Source organism: Thunnus albacares, chromosome 1, assembly GCF_914725855.1.
Source record: "Thunnus albacares chromosome 1, fThuAlb1.1, whole genome shotgun sequence".
Taxonomy (NCBI): Eukaryota; Metazoa; Chordata; class Actinopteri; order Scombriformes; family Scombridae; genus Thunnus; species Thunnus albacares.
In genome coordinates, this window is record NC_058106.1 from 39064086 (window position 1) to 39084319 (window position 20234).

The following is a 20234-nucleotide window of genomic DNA, read 5'->3' on the forward strand; positions in this document are numbered from 1 at the left end:
CTTCCACCAGGAGGGCTGCTGTGTTTTTTGTATGTATGCAGCCCCCACTCCTGCAGCGTAAAACGCACTGTCCTCGTTCAAATGAATAGGATCTGCTGTTTTTCACGCATTGTCGGATTTGGTGTGAATGAAGCCAAAGAGGAGCAGAGTTGTCTCTCCACCGGTTTAGTTTTCTGGTGTGTGATGAATGTTAGAGCCTCCAGGTGTTGCTGTCAAGGCTGCAGAGCTTCACTGTAGACTTACTGAAATTTTTATGGTTTTGTGTGAAAAGTGCTGACAGCTCTGACAGTAAACCGCAGCAGATTAAAATCTGGCAAATTATCAGATTAATCTTTGCTGCTTCTGGTTTCCTGTCGCAGTCAAACGAGGTCAGACAAAAGTTGCTGACAGCTCTGATAGAAATCCTCTCAGTTGGAAAGTCAGAGTCAACATCACAGACAAAAACCACACACACACACACACACACACACACACAAACACACACAAACACACACAAACACACACAACGCCCACGCTGTGACATCACGGTGGCTCCATATATGGAGACAGAAAGCTGAATACTGACAACAGAGACACACTAGCTGCTGTCAAATTATTCTGATCATATAAATTTTTATTTTATTTTTGTGGATAAATGAAACAATCCTGGTGAAAAATGATTTCAGTCCATTCATGCAGATAAACGCTACCACTAGGGGGCGTGACGAATAATCTGCACATTTCCAGGTTTATATTTATAATCTGCTGGAATATCAGTACATTGATATATAAATGTAGCTTCATTCTTTCAAAAAAACGTTTCCTGTAAACAGAATCCAGGCAGTGATAACATTCGCCATTGCAACATAATCAGAAAACAATTTAGTAACTGAAGGTGGTTTCTAGGAGACAGGGTTGCAGGTCTGGTTTTAGGTCCCAGCTTTGACCCCTGCAGTTAGAAAATACTGTTGTATTCTGCATGAACTTTATGATAAAGTTGGCCTTTTTTGCTGTTCACTCCAAGTTTGAAAGAAATTTCTATTGAAGTTATAACTGAAATCAATAACTATATCTGCTGTTTGTGATCCAGGTTGTTGTGCTCAGATAATAAACCACCAAACATGATTAATGGCTTCCACACTCACTGTCACGTCCTACCGGGACTTTTTCTGTTTTTTTGGACTCTTTGTGTTTTTGTTTTGTCATATAACCAGCATATGTTAGGGACGGGACAATGAATCAAATTTTAATATCTCACCATATAAAAACATGACGACATGTATCACATGGTCTCCTTACACCAGCTCAGAAGAGACGTCACTAACCATCCACAGTTAAATGTGCCTCTTCCATACTTTGTACTGCAGATACTAGTATAGTATATTAGTATAGTATTAAATATGGCAGCAGCGGGAGGCGAGTGATGCATTGAAGTCATGGGTGTGGCAGTATTTCAGTTTTCCTGTAAAACACAGAAAATATGTCACGTCCTACCGGGACTTTTTCTGTTTTTTGGACTCTTTGTGTTTTTGTTTTGACTTCCTTGGTTTTTGTTGTTTTCCTTCTGATGCCTTCAGACTTCTTCTGTTTTTAGTTGGACTGTTTGAGGGACTCTTTCCCTTGTGTGTTCCTCCTGTGTTTTTTGTGTCACCTGTTTGTTTACTTTAGTTCCTGTTTTATTTTGTAATATTTCCTCCTTGTGTCTGGTCATTTTACTTCCTGTGTTTGATTATTTCATGTGTCTCACCTGTGTTTCATTTGCAATCACTCCCTGTGTATTTATAGTCCAGTTTTCAGTTCGGTCTTTGTCGAGTTGTCTGCTTTTGTTTGATGTTCCTGTGTTCTGGTTTGTTCCCATGACTTTTTGCTTTTTCATTAAAAAATATCTGCATCGGATTGTCCCTGCCTACCGTCTCTGAATTTGGGTCCACCTGCTCAACTCACCCACCCTGACACTCATGCTGCTCAGAAACTCAAATCAAACTTTCCAATAATTATATTACTTCCTTAATTAAAGATTTAAGACACTGCTGTGGCACAACAGTTCCTCTGTACAAAATGACAGATATTAAGTTTTTTAAATTGTGAAACAGCTGTTGTTGTATAGCTGTTGACATACTGCCATATGCTAATGCTAAGATAGCCCTGGAGGAACTGCATAGCGCTACCAATAACCGGTTGAATGCACATCCAGAGGGAACCGTGATTTTAGCAGGAGGCTTTAATCACAAGAAGATAAACTGCCCAAACTTCACCCCAACCAGAGACAAAAACATTCTTCACCAAGTTAACACAAACATTCTGGGAGCATACAGAGCTGATCTATCTCTACACCTTATCAGACCACACCTCACTGGAACTCCAACCTGCAAACCTTTAATCTGTAGAACAAGAGGAGGCCACCTCACTACTGCAGGACTGCTTTGAGGTGTTTGCACAGGGAGCAGACTTAGACGAATACACCTCATCTGTCTTGGTGCACACAGACTTCAATACTGAGACAGTACTGACCACCTAAACCATCAAGGTGTTTCCAAACCGGACACCATGGTTGGATAGAAATGTAAGGTCTCTGCTCAGGATACAAGATGCTGCCTTCAGGACAGGTGACCTACTGGCCTACAGGAAAGCCTGCAGGGAACTGAAGAAGGGCTCTAGAGAAGCTATAAGCAGCGCGATGAGGGGAATTCCCGTAGCATGTGGTGAGGTAGTAAACCCATAACCATGATGTGTTGCTTTTATATTCTGTCTAGATGCCTTTTATGCTCCATGTAAAGCACTTTGAACGGCCTTGTTGTTGAAATAAACTTGCCTTGCCTAACAGACTGCAAGAGCAGCCACGACGTTGCACCCCCTGACGCCGTGAACCAGTTCTTTGCACGTTGCAACACCCAAGGATGAGCAGGTACTCGTCCTCCAGCGCCACCAGGTGAGATCCACCGTGATGAAAACAGACATCAAAGCAGCAGGAGTCAAGACCTTTAACCTCCCTCTACAACGGGCTGTTGTCCCCAACTGTACCTTTTTAAAATGTATTATGTTGTTTTTATGTTGTTCTCTATTGCTGCTGGTCACTGAGAGCTACCAGATGTAAGTTTGTTGTATGTCTACACTGACTTTAAAGCTAAATAAAAGGAATTTATAATGTTACCAACTGTTTAATGTGGTAAAAATAAATCTTACAGAGTACTTTGAGAGAAATGTGATGACAAGATAAACAAGATAAAATCATTTATCTGTTAAGAAAACAATCTTTTGAATAAAAATGACAAACAGCAGAACATAAAGTGGATGTTTGAGAAATGCTTTTTTAAATTTATTTATTAAAATATTTATTTTGTTGACATGTGAAACAACAGACTTGCGCAGTAACAGCAAGTAAAGATAAGAGAAAGATCTGATGATGATCACACGCACAGAAACTGAGATGTCACGACAACAAAAGGAAGTGCAACCGATGTGTAGTATAGATAAGATTAATAATGAGAACACTGCATTATGAGCATCTGCTATATACAATATGAAGCATTAAAAATAGAAATTAAAAATTCACCATACTAGTATTGTAAATACAAAGTGTAAAAAGACAAATAATCACAATTAAAAATGAATTACAAATATTGTGCTTGAAGTAAAATTGCAGCTGCAGGAATCAGGAGTCAGGTGGTGTCTTATATCTGCAGAGAGCAGTGGAATTTATTTCAAATTAATTTTGTGATTTTATTAGAGATGTCATGTATTGCAGAGCAGGTTGCAGGCTGAACGAGACTGATAAAAAAAAAAATACAAGACACGACTGAACAGAACAGAGAATCAACAAAGATTGAACAAAAAACCAGGACTGAAACACAAACTGAGCTAATGAGCAAATTGGGAACAGGTGACTGGACCTGAGAGCAGTCTGAGAGCTGATAGGCTGAGGGAAACACAGGGAGCAGGGCAGGTGTGGAGGGAAAAATGGACTGGATGATACTCTTAATACAACCCAGAATACAAAAACCATCCAAGAATAAACATGATTATAAACCCAAGTTAACCAATAATGCAAGACGGTCTTTTAAACCCACAACCCAAATATATGAATGAGCAAAAACCATAGACTGTATAAAAATATGGACGTAGTTACCGTGACGTCACCCGTTGGTTTCTGAAGAGCGGTTCTGAAGCTCAAAGTGAGCCACTCCGGCCGTCGCCATCTTGTATTAAATGCAAAACACACATTACTCCCTGACATGAGGAGTGAAACTATGACGTCTAAAGCAACATATTCCTTTGACATTTAGCTTAAAACAGCATAAACTATGTGAGTTTACATTCTGGACACAGAGGGAACTTGTACATATTCTTACCAAAGTCCGTCTAGCATGGTGGCTAATTAGCAATTTAGCTTAACTCACGGTTAGCGATTAGCATGCTAATAAACATGAATTTGGTCATTAAGACTTTACCATAAGGCAGACAGATGTTACACATCTTAAATATGAAAGCTCACCTTTGTCTATGACTATTTAAAAACAACAACAGAAGTGACTAAAAACCAAATTTACCACCCGGCTTACATTTAGGATAAATTAGCCTATTTCATTTATGTTCAATGATGTTAGCTGAACTGATACATCACATAACAAGACAAAGTTATAAAAGAAAATTCTACATTACTAAGTAGTTAAATAGCTGTTTCATACCTCTGATCTGCGAGTAACAGAAGCAGCAGTTGCTGAATATACAATCGTAACGCGACGCGCCTGCAGGTGTGTATGTGCTGCACATAAAAACTCTCAGTACTCATAGCAGTACTGTAGTCAGAGCTGCACAGTGGAAAGTATCCTATCGTGTATTTCTGGGCTGCATCGTGTTTTCTCTCACATTGAATCTTTGTTCTCCGGGAGCACTGCTGCACCCTGCTGTTTTGTGTATTTTACAAAGGATGTGGTGCCATGTGTGGATTATGTCTCGGATCTCTTGTGTATGTTTCTTTTATTGTGTATGTTAAGTTTTGTGCAAACACTGCAAACCAGTTTCCCTCTGGGATAATAATAAAGTCAAACTACTCTAAACATCATCATTAAAAAACTCACGTTGAACATTCTTGTTCTGTAACATACTTTGTTCCTCCTTTCAAAACAATAAAAAATTACACACTCCATCATCCTGTCTACGTCAGATTATGGAGATGTCCTATGTGCTCATGATGAGGGGAAGTACACACAAAATACACACAATGACATAAGCTCATGTTGGCATATGTTGGTTAATAGAGGTGATTTCCCAACAATACAACAAATCACATACTGCTCATGTATCAGGAGCTGATGTATGAAATAGACCTCGGAGTTTTATCTATTAAAACACGATTAGAGAATTAATCTGAACTGAATTTTCAAATCTAAGCAGACAGAATTTAACCCTTAATATGTGTACTGTTGGAAAAGTCACCTGCATTAACATCATTTCGGGTCTGGCTGCATCAGGGGCCTCCTGAAGCAGTAGATCAGTATCGAAGGGCCTAAAGGGGGGGCAGTTCAGGTGGTTACTGAGGGGAGTCCAGGGAGCCATTTCAGCTTCTCCTTTGTGAGGAGTTGCTGCTTTTCACATTTTAAACAGAAAATATTTGAATTTTGGACTGTTGGTCAGACGATACAATATATTTGTCATCTTGGACTTGGATTTTTAAGGACCAAGCGATAAATCTATTAATCGAGAAAAGAATCTACAGATTAATTGATAATGAAAATAATCATTATTTGTGGCTCTAGTCAAGGAAATGCTGGAGGAGATGAGGCTGGTCAATGCATGAATCATCAGCTGGGGGTGGAGGAAAGAATTTATATTGTTCATACATATATATCTGCCCTACTCCATCTATGTCTTCCTGTTCCAGTAGCCCATTTCTCATCAGGGTGTCCTGGTTCCCCATGGCAACGTCTGGGTCAACAAGGTATGACAACCCGGTATGACTCTTAAACTTGCGGTTTCACTTATACTGAGGTAGGCCAGCAGCATCAAGGCCCTTGCCTAAGGGTCCACACTGGATGTGTGTTAACCCGCCCTGGTCGGGATTCGAACCCCCAACCACATGCACCAAAGTCAGCAGTGTTAACCACTGAGATACCTAGCTGCTATTGAGGAAGAAAGAACACGAGAAGATCGAAAAATACCAAGGGCTGAAAGAGGCTAGATAAGATGTGGGGAATAAAGGCAACAGTGGTGCCAGTGGTAATGGGAGCACTGGGGGCTGTGACCCACAAACTGGATTCCAGGTACAACATCTGAGGTCTCTGTCCAGAAGAGCGCAGTCCTAGGAACAGCTAAGATACTGCGCAGAACCCTCAAACTCCCAGAACTCTGGTAGAGGACCCGAGCTTGAGGAAGACTTTATTATTATTATTGTTATTATTATTATTATTATTATTATTATTGTTACATGAACAGTGAAGCTGCTGCCCAGGCCAACTGATGCAAAGTTTCAGTGAGCTGTGGATGTTTAATCACTGCTGCTGTGACTAACAGCATCCACACACTCAAATCTGTGCAAGAGCTTCTGGTCAGAGATGCTTTGAAATCTCACTATTACAAAGATTCTTGCACAGATTTGAGTGTGCAGATGCTTCTCTCATTCACTTTGATGTCTTAATGCAAAACAGTCTAACAGGAAAATCAACAGTGTTCATTTTATAACGTGTTAAAATTTCTTACTCACACTGATATATTTGGCATCTTTAGAGACTTTCAAACCAGCTGCAACAGAGTTCGAAGAAAAGCTCTGTGAGAAACTGAAGAAATGTCCTGAGTGGTTTTATTATCTGTCTGCCAGAGATGTTATCGGTGAAGAAAATGTGTCATTTTCATTTTATAAACTCGTCGTCTGAGTTTCATTAGTGTGCAGTGAAATAGACAGCGGAGATAACGGCCTGCAGGAATCTCCCCATCTCGTCTCCACCGGCTGGTTATCGGCTCAGAGATCTGATGTGATCAGACACTCTGAGGGTCACGAATCATCATAAATACACCTGAACTGAGAGAAGTCACACTTTACACACACAGAGAGAGAGAGAAGCTGGACAGGAGACGACATGAAGCTGAGACACAGCGTCTGCACTCTGCTGCTGGTGAGACGACTATTATATATATAACTATTATACACACTGATGATTCATCTGATTACAAAAAATCTCTGATCATTTCAGCGATTCAAAGACTAATAGATGAAAAATATATGAATAAAGTGAAATGAAATGACGGTTCAGTCCGATTATCTGAATATCAGCAGTCTGACAGTCTCAGCAGATGTCAGCTGATAAAAATCTTGTTCGGAGATACAAACTGATACGCGGCACAACATTAACCTCCTTTAGCTGTATTTTGACCTCCTCTTGTATATTAATATATGTATATATGTGTTTTTTCCATCTAAATTTAAAGAATGTTAAAGAATATTTGAGGTGAAAGTCAAAGATTCAAGAGATACGAAGTAGATTTGAATTAAATCCATCGATTTGTTGTTCGAGGAACAGAAAGCAAAAGCAAAATTTGATGATTTCAGCTTCAAATGTGACGATTAAATGATTTTCTTTCTTTCTTCTTACATGAAACTGAATATTTTTTGGGGTTTTGGACTTTTAGACAAAAAATCTCAAAATGTTAACTTTGACTCTGGGAGATTAAACTGGTAATTTTTTAAACTAAATTCGGACATTTTATACAAATATTTGAATAAATGAGAAAATAATCGACAGATGAATTGATAATGAACATAATAGTTATAAGTTTCAGTCCTTGGAGCCACACATACAGATAAAATGTGTTCTATTACAGAGATAAGATTTATCTTTTATATTGTAATGTGTTGTAGCGTCACTTTCACTCCTGTACGGAGTCCCAAAGATGCCCCTCAAAATTCTTTATTTTATTCATTATTTCCTCGTAACCATATTTAGAACAAATGTTATAATATTATGTTATATCGGACGTTTCTGTGCAGCGTCAACACAGGAAGTCGTGTGTTCTTTAAGTAGCGAGGTGGAGGTCGGGGTGGTGGATCTGTCACAGTCTGACACTAATTACCATCAAGGTTGCGATATTTTTCTGCACAACTTTATCTGTAAATGACTTTTTTTTGGAACTTGAAGTTTGCATTAATCCACAAAGAAGCTATAGGCGAGAAAAGATCAGTGATTGAATGACTTTTGGTAAAACGTTGAAGATTATTATTGTTAATGGATAAAAAGTAATAATACACCGGCTCGTGTTGTGTTGCTGAGCAAAGAGCTGGGGGAAGGGTAGGGTTGTCTCTCTGATACTTTGTGTGTTCCCAACAAAACAGAGCTGCAGATTTTACACCTGCTTTTCTCAAACTCTCAAATTTCAGACACAGTTTTCCTGCTGCAGTGATAAATCAACGGCAGCGGCCATTTGTATAAATTCTTATTCTGTCCTCCGATGTTTTACACCTCTGAACAGGAACACCTTAAAATATTGTACATGTTACATGAGACCAGACATACACATTTTTAGCACTGCCACTGCCAAACCTGTAGTTAATACTCACATTAAATAAATCTAAAAATCTTAGCATTAAAAACATTGTAATTAGGACATAATTTGGGGTTTTGCCAGCACTACTTTTCTTCTCTTTTTAAAGATCAAAGTCACCTTTATTTGGGAGTTTCTTTGACTTCACCGGCAGTGATTAGATGAGCCATGCGTAAGTGGAAACATTGATTACCGGGACTAAACATCACGCTGAAAGGCTGTGTTTCACTCTGCTTAAACAGATCACTTATAACATCTTTTCCTTCACAGTTCACGGTTTTGTATTTGTATTGTTGCAAAAATGGATACCAGAGCAAAAAACTCTCTCTTGAAAATAAAAAGGGAGTCAGAGGTCCAAGCAGCAAAGTGTTCTTTAATGCCGGCAAGAAAAGGGGAGCAAGTAGCACTTTTACAAAGAACCAAATCACTCCAAAGGTTTTTCTTTGGGGCATTGTTTTTATGTCCTTGGGTCGGCTTAGGTCACACCTTATCATCCACCCTCCCTAATTTTTGACCAATTATTATGTTACTTTTATCTCCGTCACTCGTTGTTGGTCAAAACTCTTCAAAACAGGTTTGGAGGTGTTTGAGGATATGTACTGGCATATTCAATTCTACCTGATTATATCCAATTTTTATATATAAGTATTGGGAATCATTTTACACCATTATTGCCAAGTTGTCTTCTGGCCTTTTATATTTTTATAAGTTATTCTAGTCATTTTACACCCTTATTTCTTGATCTCCTCCAGAGAGTATGTTTGAAAGGTGAAGACTTTAATGTAGACCCAAGCAAAGTGACATGTAATACAAACACACTCAAATTTCTCCAGTGTATGATTATGATTCTTCTACCGTGCCTCTATACGTACACCAATACAAATTGTATCCCACTAGCCCTTATTGCTTATAAACTTATAAAATCAATCTGCATAGCTTAATATTGTCTTTAAGCACACCAATGACTTTTAATGAAAATACACCACAACGGTCAGAAGATGGATTTAACAGTAGTTTATCTTTTTAATCTAAGCTAAAATCAGCTGATGTTCAACATTTGCACATACAGTGGATAAAATACATATTGTATGTATTATTTTGCATAATAATCCTTTATTGTAGGAGAAGAAACTAACGTTGCAGTCTGCTGATTCACCTAATTTCAACTTAGTAATGCTCTTCTCTCCTCGTTTCCCCTCCTCCTCCTCCTCAGGTATGTTGCAGTGCATTGTGGGTAGCGTCCTCCTCCGAGGTAAAGGTTTCATCTCCTCCTCCTGGATGTGACTCCCTGTTGACCCTCTCCTCAGAGATCTCCTCCCTGTCTGAAGGAAACGGGAACATCCACAGCAGATCCGTGTCTCCGTGGCGATGGAAGTCAGTCTGCTCACACATTCAGACAGGAAGTGCAGTTCATGAATGAATCAGTGAAAATGTTAACGAGTGAATGAATGCATGAATGCATGAGCACCTGCTCCTGATGACTTTAAAGTAGAACTAGAAGATTTTACAAACTTTACTCCGCGTGTTTTTGGAGGATCCTGGTTGGATGAGTGAATCATTTCTAGATTTCTTCTCTAAATTGATTGGAATTTATCTTTATTTCTGTCTTTAAGTTATAAAAAAAAGTGTGCTTGTGCACCAAAATCCAGGTGAGAGACGCTGTGAGTTGGTCAAAATGTTGATTGAGTGCTTCAGCTGTTACTTTAGCGTTACAGCAAAAAACTTAATTAATTAGCAGCAGCGAGTTATTTACAGACTTTCATAGACTTTCTGCTCTTTGAATCCATCATAAAGTGTCTCTATCAAGGAAACTCAACATGTTTAGGAGAGTTAATGCCCCCGTCTGGCAGTGAGAGTAATTACAAAAACACACTTGACACGTACTTATGTCATTGGCTCCACTGTAGCCGACTCCTCCGTCACTACTGTTGTCACAACGCCAGCGAAATGACTTGTTATAAGAATTCGATCCATTCGATCCAATAATGAAAGTTTAGAAGAGCTGCACAATTCAATTATTTTATCCCCATTCAAGTTAGCGGAGGGCTAACCGGAAGTTAGCCGTCTCGGCCGGCGGAAGTCTCTGGGTTTGCTTTCAAACAGCCAGCGCGGGAACGTCCCTCCTGACATGAGATTTAAAAACTCTGTGACATACAGAGAGATTTATCTGGCTGTGGGAGGCTTAATCAGCATTGTGTGAACTCGTTTGGCTTGTATGTAACAGATGTTCATTTATATGCAAAAGTTCCTCACTGCAGGTTTAACGACACAGAGATTAGCATAACATTTCTAATTTTATGTTGTTAAACGAGCATGAAAACCAGTTATTGTTGCTTACAGATGTTTGAAGATCCTCTGACTTCCATGTGTAACCCCGACGTCTGAAACCAAACACGTCCTCAAATTTGTTTACTTCATTTATGTATTTTTAAGCCAGTGATTTTAAGATAGCACTGCTGGTTGCTAACAACCATACGATTATATAAATGTCTGTAAGAATCTTTATTTGTAGCACTTTATAGTCCATTATTTTCCAATACTTTAAAAACATGAAGCTATATTTCCTTATTATTATCAAGTTATTATCCCATTAATGTCACGATATTATAATTTTTAATCAAAATATCACACTAATAAAACCTTATTATTGTTAGCGAAGCAGATCTGCCTCATTGTTATCTTCAGATGTGTTTTTGGTTTTGGCCCCTTATGACCCTGGTACAAACATTTCTCTCTAATATTACTTAGATAAACCCAAAGTTCATACCAAGCTATTACATAGTTATTACTTATCTAATTATCATGATATTACTTTTTATTTCCTTTTATTATCAGAATATTACCCAACTATTACCTTGTTATTATTGGGCCTGACTGTAAAGTGCTACAGCTTTATTTTAGTTTTTTTACTTTACAATCAATTAAAAATTTCAATGGACTTTTATTCTCTTCTTTAATTCTTTAACTCTCAGTTGCTTTTATTTCAGTTTTCACAACCTGAAACCGTATTTATTACATCATACAGCGCACATGTTCACATGTTTCTTTGTGCTTTAATGTTGATTAAAACAGGTTGTGAAAGGTGGTGGTGTATTATTTAATTAATCAGCCTCTTAGTGTTTTTTGACACTTCTGGACCTCCGTACATGTGAGCAGTAATGTCAGAAACACTAAAGTTCCTCTAATTTTCATCGTAAACTGATGAATCACTTGTTGTTTGTGCAGATCGTCCACGGTGAAGAACCGGATCCCTTCCACCCTCTGGGAGGCCGAGTGCAGCAGCAGCTTCTGCTCCAGTCCCAACCCGGGTCAGACGGACCGACACAACCTGAACTCGGTCCCCATCTACCAGAGCGTCCTGGTCCTGATCCGGCAGGAGAAGGGACGCTGCTACACTGCGAAGTACCACTCTGTGGCTGTCGGCTGCACCTGCGTCTTGGCCCAAACCAAGCAGAGCTGATCCACCTGAACCTGAACCTGGACCTGAACCTGGACCTGGACCTGGACCGGAACCAACAGCTGGGGATCAAAACAACAAACGAGGGACAAAATAAAGAAATCTGGGATTCTATATTTAATATTGTTGTATTGGATGTCAACCCTGCATACAGTAAATTAAAACATACAATGTGAAGAGTGACATACTGTAATTTGAAGAAATAATATAAATTATTCATAATAATAATAATAATAAAGCACCTCAAAGTCTAATCAAATTAAAACTGACTGTTCACTTTGCTTTTCTAAGATCATTACCGCTGGTGGGGCAGAAAACATTTTAAAAGAGCGGTAACACTTTATTAAAATATTAAATATTTTCTTGTATGAATCAGATGCAAATTAAATACTTACAGGTTTTCAGCTGGTACATAAATGTAGGTACAGAGGAAGAAGACAAGACGACAAACGCCATTAGTTTTGTAGCTTTTGGTCATATACAAAAGGACAAATTAAAATTTTGACCAGTTGATGATGATGATGCTAGATGAAGAGTCAGGAGAGACTGGGGCAGCATGAATTTCTGAACTAAAATTTTATGTCAATCCATCACATTAATATTGAAATATTTCATAGGATACATGAAAACTTTGACCTCAGTGGGCGGGGTTCATCCTCTGAGGAACCTGAATGATAATCCATCTGATAGTTGTTGAAAGTTACCTGCTGCTAATATTTACTATTTAATACATATATATGACAGTGTGGTGGTAATATAGTCATTAAAACCAGTGAAGTACATCCATATCAATCATTAATGAGCTGCAGATGTGCTCTCAGTAAGGAAAAAAAAAGTAAATAAAACTCTGGTAAGACTTTAAGTCCGCTTATTTAGTATGTATAATCAGTATATAAACAGATAATAATGTTTAACACACTATAATGTAGTTATAAGCAGATAAAGGACATGTTTAAGTGTTTATTAATGTTCAGTATTTATTATAACTTCTCCTATGGGGAGCAAACATTTATAGGTGCCAGTAAATACATTAATAAACACTTAAATCTGCTAATAACTACATTATAGTATGTTATAAACATGTATTAACTGTTTATACACTGATTATTAATGACAAATAGGGGGACTTAAATTAAAGTGTTCATGAATAACATGAATATGTTCATTCAGTTCAGTTATACCCTCATTTATTCTTTTATTATTATTCCGTCTTTGTTTTTATTCCTGATAAGTAAAAAATGTAAATCAACAAAATCAAATAAATGATTGTAAAATGGTTCTATGTGATAGTTTTAGCAGAATAAGTAAAGAGAGTGTGTAACAGCGAGTGTAACGCAGCGAGGTGTGTTAATGTCAGCAGTGTGTCGAGTCTCATGATGTCTGAAATCCTCCGCAGAGAAAAACTCATTCAGACTGAAATCAGCTCTAATTAGCTGAAAACAAGAACACATTGTGGAGATTAGAGATGTGTGTGTGTGTTAGTGTGTGTGTGTGTGTGTGTGTGTGTGTGTGTGTGTGTGTGTGTGTGTGTGTGTGTGTGTGTTACCATGCATGTGACAGCGGCTGGCGGTCTGCAGGACTGAACAGCGAACGGATCGGTGGCTCCTGCAGCAGCTCACATCCTGACGCCCACACAGCGAGACAGAACTCAGGTAAGTTTGTTTCCTCTGCTGTCTGCGGGTTGCTGTGACCTCTGACCTTTGACCTTCTTATTGCTGATTGTGATTTCGTATTTTTCTGTTTTCCTACAAAGGTTTTTCTAATCCTCTTAAAGGTTTGTTTTCTGCTTGTAGACACAGCAGGTAGAACAAAAGAGAAACACAGAATTTCAACTGTTGTTATATATTATTATGCAAGTTTACAGTAATTTGCATGATTTAATTAACTTTTTCATTAAAATGTAACAAATTCTTGTTTCTACCGGTGTCTGTTAGCTGTATGATCACTGTCTTTTCACCTTGTTTTTATTCAGCAACTGGTTCTCTGCTTTATATTCCAATTTCAAACTTTACTTTTAATAATATCCTCAATTTTCATCAATATACGAACATCAGAGTCATATAAATAATGCAATCAGACTACAGGTTTATGTTGTGGCCGCCAGTTTGAATTATTTCAACTTTACTTCTGAGAAATCAGATTTTTTTCTGTTGGTTTGCTTCTTTATACTACATTACCCATGAGCCTCAGCTGCTGTTGCTATGGAGAAGAAGCCAGTCAGAGGTGTAAATATTCTGAATGTTTCATCATCAACTGTGCACCTGTCTGACCCCCTATATCAGTGGTTCTCACACTGTTTCACGTCAAGGAAATTAGACCAGGGACCCCCATCTGATAAGATTTTTGCTTTTATTACAGAAAGTGTATGAAACCCATGACCAAAATAACTCTACATTCTGTCATTGTGTTAATTATGGATGGAATCCTGTGGTGGATATTTCTGAGCGATGGTCACCACTTCAGTGGAGAGAAGCACACACGAGCCTTTGATGTCTTATTGCTGAGAATGTTTATTGAAGTTACTTGATCAAGGAGAACTGTAAACAGCGAACATCCAAGTTGGTGTAACTCAGATGCTGTCTCCTCCCGTTCTGCCCTCTGACAGTCTGAGTGTTAGTATTTAACCCAAGCGGATCGGCCTACGATATGATCAGTCTACTCGGTTCACTAGTTTCTATCTGGCTACACATTCCACCCATCTTTGTTGTCTAGAAGAGTCCTCTCTGGCCTTGGCCTACCATGGCAGTGCTGATATACTCTTCATCAGAGAGGTTTCTGCTTTCACCAAAACATTACAGACAGCTGACGTCTCGAGGAGAGATATAGAATTACAGCGTGACCTCAAGACGTCGTCTTGACCCGACGTCACTCCAACCTGTAACCCCTAAAGATGGAAAATTCCATAACAAATCCTAGTGAAAATAAAGGATTCCCTTTTTTGCTGGGGAGCCCCTGGCTCATCTCTCTAACATCTCACTAACCCCCTACACACACATCTGTCTCTAACACACCTGTCTAATCAACTTCACACTCTAACCACCAACCCACCTGTCCAACACACCTGTGTAACTCCCACCCCACCATCAAACTCACCGACACACCTGTATAACCACAAACACACCCACAGACCCACCTAGTAAACTACCCACCTGGGCAATCAAAACACATGTCTGCTCTCCTACTCACCTGCTAAAATACATACCAAGCTGTTAAATCTCCTACCTACCTGTTTAACCACCAACACACCTGTCTAACTTCCTATACACCTGTCATACCATCTATCTCCAACCATCTCTATGCATTAAAGCACCTACTTACCTGTCTAACCCAAAACTCATCTGTGGAACCACCTGCTCACATGATTTTAAGATTTCTTTTAACAATTTCAGTTTCATACAGATCAAGACTCGTCCTCTCCCATCATGCCTCGGGTGTCGTTCGCCCTTCCCTCGCTGTCCCTTACCTTCCTCCCCCCGCTGGCCCGCCTCCTGCCATCCCTGCCTCCAACTGTGCGGGACGTGGACGTGCCCCCTCTGTTTCGGGAGCGCTTCATCCTGTCAGGGTACCGTCCTGTGGGCCTGACATGGCGTTGCTACGTCCTCAGCCTCTTCCAGATCCACAACGAGACAGTGAACGTGTGGAGCCACCTGCTGGCCGCCGCCTGTGTGGTCGCCAGGTTCCTGCTGTTCATGGTTCTTCAGGGAGGGGTACTGCAGCGTCACAGTCCTGCACAGTTTGTTTGACCTCCTGGTGTCTGACCGCCTTGTGTTTGACCTCCTGGTGTTTGACCTTTGACTTCCTCAGGGGATCCTGGGTTTTCGGCTGCAGGGTCCTGAAGGTCAGGGGTTTTCTGTGGACGCCTCCTCACTGCCTCTGGTCCTCTATGTCTTCTCTGCCGTCACATACCTGAGCTGCAGGTGAGCCAACAAAGAAACTTTACATTTTAATATTTTTGAAATGAATGAAAAAGAAAGAAGGGTAAAGCTGTTCAGGACTGAGACACTGGAAATTATGAATTTTTAGCCATGCTGGAAACACGGCTCTACAGGGTGGCAACAACAACTTTTAGATGGATTGTTATAAAAATTTTGTGCACACATTCTTGTTCCCCAGAGGAAGAATCATACCAAGCTGTGTTATCCTCTGACTTTTCCTCTAGCACCACCATGAGGTTGAAAGTTGTGGTTTTGAGTGAAATAACTCAACGACTATTGGATGGATTGTCATGAATTTGGTTCATTCATGTTCCCCTCGGAATGAAATGTAATAACTTTTGACTTTTCATCAAACGCCATCATCTGGTCACATCCTTAACTTGTCTGATACTTTAGTTTATCACCAAGTACCTGCAAAACTAATCACATCCCCGTCAGCCCAGATTGTGTTAACAAATAAGCAAATGTTAGCACGTTGACTTAAGCTAATCTGGGTGGCTGTGGCTCAGGAGCTAGAGCGCGTTTGTCCACTAATCCAGTCCACTTGTTGAAGTGTCCTTGTGCCCCGTGCTCCTGATGGTTGTGCCTCTCTTTGCATGTTAGCTTGCTGCTAGCAGTGTGTGAATGTGAGTGTGAATGAGTGAACGAGCAGCAGAAACACTGTGAAGTGCTTTGGATAAAAGCCCAATATAAATGCTGCCATCTACCATTTAAACTTAGATGGTGGTAAACATCAGCATGTTAGCATTGTCATGGTTAGCATCTTGACATTAGCATTTAGCTAAAAGCACCTCTAGCCACCACAGCTACTGTATTTTAAACTTCTATTCACTTTTACCTCTCCATGTCTGTCACTGAGTCACTGATCTGGTTTTCAGCTCATAAGCATGTTCAATATTGACAAAGACAGCCTGTTACTATGACGTTTTATTTGATTTTCATGACTTCAACACCCCCCACTGCACTCTCTTTTTAACACAAGCTTAACAAACAACACTGATATTATATTACCTGATAAAGTTAACAAACAGCTGCCTACTTCCACATCCAGCAATCACAGGGCAGGTCTGTGTCCACCTGGTGAATGTATCAGTATTCACTCTCTTCACTCTCTTTGGTCTCCACCAACTCCTGGGGGAAATGTCTGGCTCTTTATCTACACGATGTTCCATTTTCTTCACCAACAGAAAATGGAACTTTTGTGTGTCTGCTGTTTGCTGCTGGGCAGGTAGTGGGTTTATGACAGCTGAGACTGAACCAGACAGGAAATGTGCCACAAAACCAAAACTAGGAGCTAAAAGAGGCTAAAGAAGTCTGTAGAGCAGCAGAGATGGTGATGATTCTCTCTTCCTTTAAGTATTTTCCTGCAGCTGCCACTAGATGCTACTAAAGAGCCACATTTTACTCTGTTCCCACTGCTGAAGGTGCTACAGCATCAGTGTAGCTGAGGTGTTTGGTGGCCCTAAAGTGCAAATCACAATGACAAATTACAAAACACAACAGCAAATAACAAAACACAACAGCAAAAGCAGAAAACACAACAATATTAACTTATACCGGAAAAGGTAGGTACCTGCCATCGACAAAGCTTGTTGCTGATTGGACGGACACACTGTCTGTCTTTTTAACAGGAGGGAGGCGCTTGTCTGCTTTTGCGGTTGTCTTTTCTGCTTTTGTTGTTGTGTTTTGTAATTTGTCGTTGTGATTTGCACTTCAGGGCCACTGTAGAGGTGTTTATTTATGTAGTTTCAATATATTTTGTGTCACATTACAGAAACAAAATATCCCCTTTTAGCTTTTTTAGGAGCTAAAAGAGGCTGAAAAGCTCAGTAGAGCTGCAGAGTTGGTGATAATTCTCTGTTGGTTCTGAACTGCAGACAACCCCCCTTCAGCTTACACGGACTGATTTGATCATTTGTTAATATAAAAATATTGATTAGTGCAGCTTTCACTGACTCATGTTGCATGTTGCAGCGCTGCGGCTCACCTGCTGCAGTCTCACTCGGAGCAGGCGCATTACTCGCTCTTCTTCCTGGACTACATGGGCGTGGGCGTCTACCAGTATGGCTGCGCTCTGGCTCTGTGCCTGTACAGCTCGGACGCTGCCTGGACACAAAGCATGCTGGGACAGGTCTGTTTATACATCCTCAGTGGATGACATCACTCATGATGCACACAGGTGTGCTGATGATGTCAGTCGTTGCAGATCTTTCTCCCGGCCGCCGCCCTTCTCGCCTGGTTCTCCTGCTCCACCTGCTGTTATGCAAAGCTTCGTTTCCGGCGGCCATACCCGCTCCACAGGAAGCTCTACCAGGTGGTCCCGATGGGCGTGGCCTACATACTGGACATCAGCCCCGTCGCCCACCGCCTCGCCACCCAAAGCTGGACCAGCAACTCTGCACTCCCACTGCATGGCCTGCAGGTGGCGCTTCTTACTCACACTGTATCTATCAATTTTACCTGTTTATTTGTTTTGCAATTTTCAACTCAACTTTATTTATATTGCACTTTACACACAACACAGCAGATCCAAAGTGCTCAACAGCACACACAGAAAAACAGAACAATAGAAAGGATTGAGATCATTTTATAATAATTTATTCATTTCTCCATCAGGTGGTGCTGTTTCTGCTGTCCGCCTTCTTCTTCTCTTGCCCCATACCTGAGCGTTTCTCCCCCGGCCGCTATGACATCATCGGCCATGGCCACCAGCTCTTCCACCTCCTTCTGTCCTTCTGCACGCTGGCCCAGCAGGAAGCGCTGTTCCGGGACTTCCTGTGGAGGCGGCCAGCGCTGGTCAGAGAGTTCGGAGAGGAGCACCTCCTGCTGGCCTGCGCCTCCTTCCCCTGCCTGATGCTCTGCTGCGTGATGACGGCGCTTGCCATGAGGCGGCGAGCTAAAAAACAACTGATGAAAGAGCAAAGATAGAAGAAGAAGAAGAGGAAGATGTGACTTCATGGACACAAACTGCTGAGGGATTTATTTTATATTGCAGAGACATTTCTTCGGACAATCATGAGTGTTTGTTTATGTCTCTGTTTGTGTGTTTACAGGTGTTTTATTTCACAGTTTTTTCTACATTTGACCTGCAAAGTGACAGCTACACAGTATAAAACTCAAACTGGAATTTAGTAAAGTCCAGTGACCTGTGAACCAGTGAACATTATAATCAAACTGAAATGTTCATTCTTGTTATATTTTGTGTAAGAAAATATATGAAATGTAACGGCACTGCAGCTATTGTGCATATTTTCTATTTTTTAAAAGAAGATAACGACATACTTGTGGAATCAGTGTCTAAACCTCGAGCCTCTAAGTTAGCGCTTCCTACGACATCTGAGTGAAAAATGTTTCGAGAAGTGCTGTTAACTTCCATGGTGCACTACTGACGCAACGTCATACTTCTACAAGCATTATAACTATTAGTATTTGAGTGTATTAGTGTATTTATCTTTCCCTTCACAACATTCAACATTTGGGAGGACCCATTGTGCTCTGTAACAGTTAGTTAGCCTAGCTTGCTAACATTACTTTCTATTACATTATTTCAACACCTGCTGAGTCATCAGGAGCTCCTGGACACTCAATGTGATGGTCATCCTGTATTACAGAGAGGAGGGTAGGGTAGCTAGCATAGTAGCTAGTAGGGGTGTGCCCAAATACAAATACATTATTCAGCAAAGCACAAATAGTGGGGTTTTTTTACGAATATTTGTTTCATACAAATATTTTTAAAATTATTTGTTTTTGAGAAGAAAAAACAAACATGTCAAATACAAGCACGCAGGTCGGTTCCATCGCTGTCTCAGTGTCTCTCCTCTGTTCTGCTGTTACATCTATCAGCAGGTCTCAACGAAGCAGGTCTCACCTGCTACATGACGCACATTTCCTTATTTGGACATCAGTCCCCGAGTTGGGGGTGTTCCCCAGAGATAAAGCTGAGCTACTGACACAACTGAAGTGCTCCCAAGGGACTCTCCATAACCTGTTGTTCCACTTCTCATTTCCACAAAATTAGGTTGTAAAAAATAAGCAATAAATGAAAAGTGCAAAGCAATAATCACCTTTGAAGTTCCTCCCTACATGTTACACGGTGTGCTGTCTGTGTGTTATGGGTGTATAAATAGGTAGAGGTCTGTCTGCAATGAGTCGATGAATAAAGTTTTAGTTCAGTAATCAGCGCAGTCGTCTATGATCTGGGAGACTCCAGTTCGAGACCCGGTGTGGGGACCTCCTTCATAAAGTAGTTTATTCATGAACACTTATTGTAACACTTTAGTTTTCTAAAATTAAAAGTGTAATAAAAACAAAAACAGGATTTTTAAGCCCCT

General features: G+C 40.2%; 3 protein-coding genes and 1 long non-coding RNA gene across 4 annotated transcripts in view; 3 read left to right on the top strand and 1 right to left on the bottom strand.

The window, feature by feature from the left end:
* The window catches only part of LOC122986896 (NLR family CARD domain-containing protein 3-like), a 1497050-nt gene that overhangs the window by 393681 nt on the left and 1083135 nt on the right, over positions 1–20234 (bottom strand). The window lies entirely within an intron of this gene.
* On the top strand, positions 1719–3508 carry LOC122987866. The gene is made up of 2 exons (XR_006404644.1): positions 1719–2686; positions 2804–3508. It is a non-coding gene; the product is annotated as an uncharacterized LOC122987866 (long non-coding RNA).
* il17a/f2 (interleukin 17a/f2) lies at positions 6376–12598 on the top strand. The gene is made up of 3 exons (XM_044359478.1): positions 6376–7088; positions 9725–9885; positions 11737–12598. The coding sequence occupies exons 1-3, from the start codon at positions 7053–7055 to the stop codon at positions 11969–11971; spliced, it is 432 nt and encodes a 143-aa protein (XP_044215413.1). The 5' UTR covers positions 6376–7052; the 3' UTR covers positions 11972–12598.
* On the top strand, positions 13180–19580 carry LOC122987648 (membrane progestin receptor beta-like). The gene is made up of 5 exons (XM_044359644.1): positions 13180–15660; positions 15797–15885; positions 17878–18034; positions 18110–18325; positions 18520–19580. The coding sequence occupies exons 1-5, from the start codon at positions 15391–15393 to the stop codon at positions 18829–18831; spliced, it is 1044 nt and encodes a 347-aa protein (XP_044215579.1). The 5' UTR covers positions 13180–15390; the 3' UTR covers positions 18832–19580.

Bases quoted from the DNA above. Each gene is read 5' to 3' on its own strand.
- LOC122987648 (XM_044359644.1), top strand. From the start codon at position 15,391: ATGCCTCGGGTGTCGTTCGCCCTTCCCTCGCTGTCCCTTACCTTCCTC. The intron at 15,661-15,796 runs GTTCTTCAGGGA...TTTCGGCTGCAG, and splicing joins CCAGGTTCCTGCTGTTCATG to GGTCCTGAAGGTCAGGGGTT. The intron at 18,035-18,109 runs GTCTGTTTATAC...CAGTCGTTGCAG, and splicing joins CACAAAGCATGCTGGGACAG to ATCTTTCTCCCGGCCGCCGC.
- il17a/f2 (XM_044359478.1), top strand. From the start codon at position 7,053: ATGAAGCTGAGACACAGCGTCTGCACTCTGCTGCTG. The intron at 7,089-9,724 runs GTGAGACGACTA...CCTCCTCCTCAG, and splicing joins GCGTCTGCACTCTGCTGCTG to GTATGTTGCAGTGCATTGTG. The intron at 9,886-11,736 runs GTCAGTCTGCTC...TTGTTTGTGCAG, and splicing joins GTGTCTCCGTGGCGATGGAA to ATCGTCCACGGTGAAGAACC.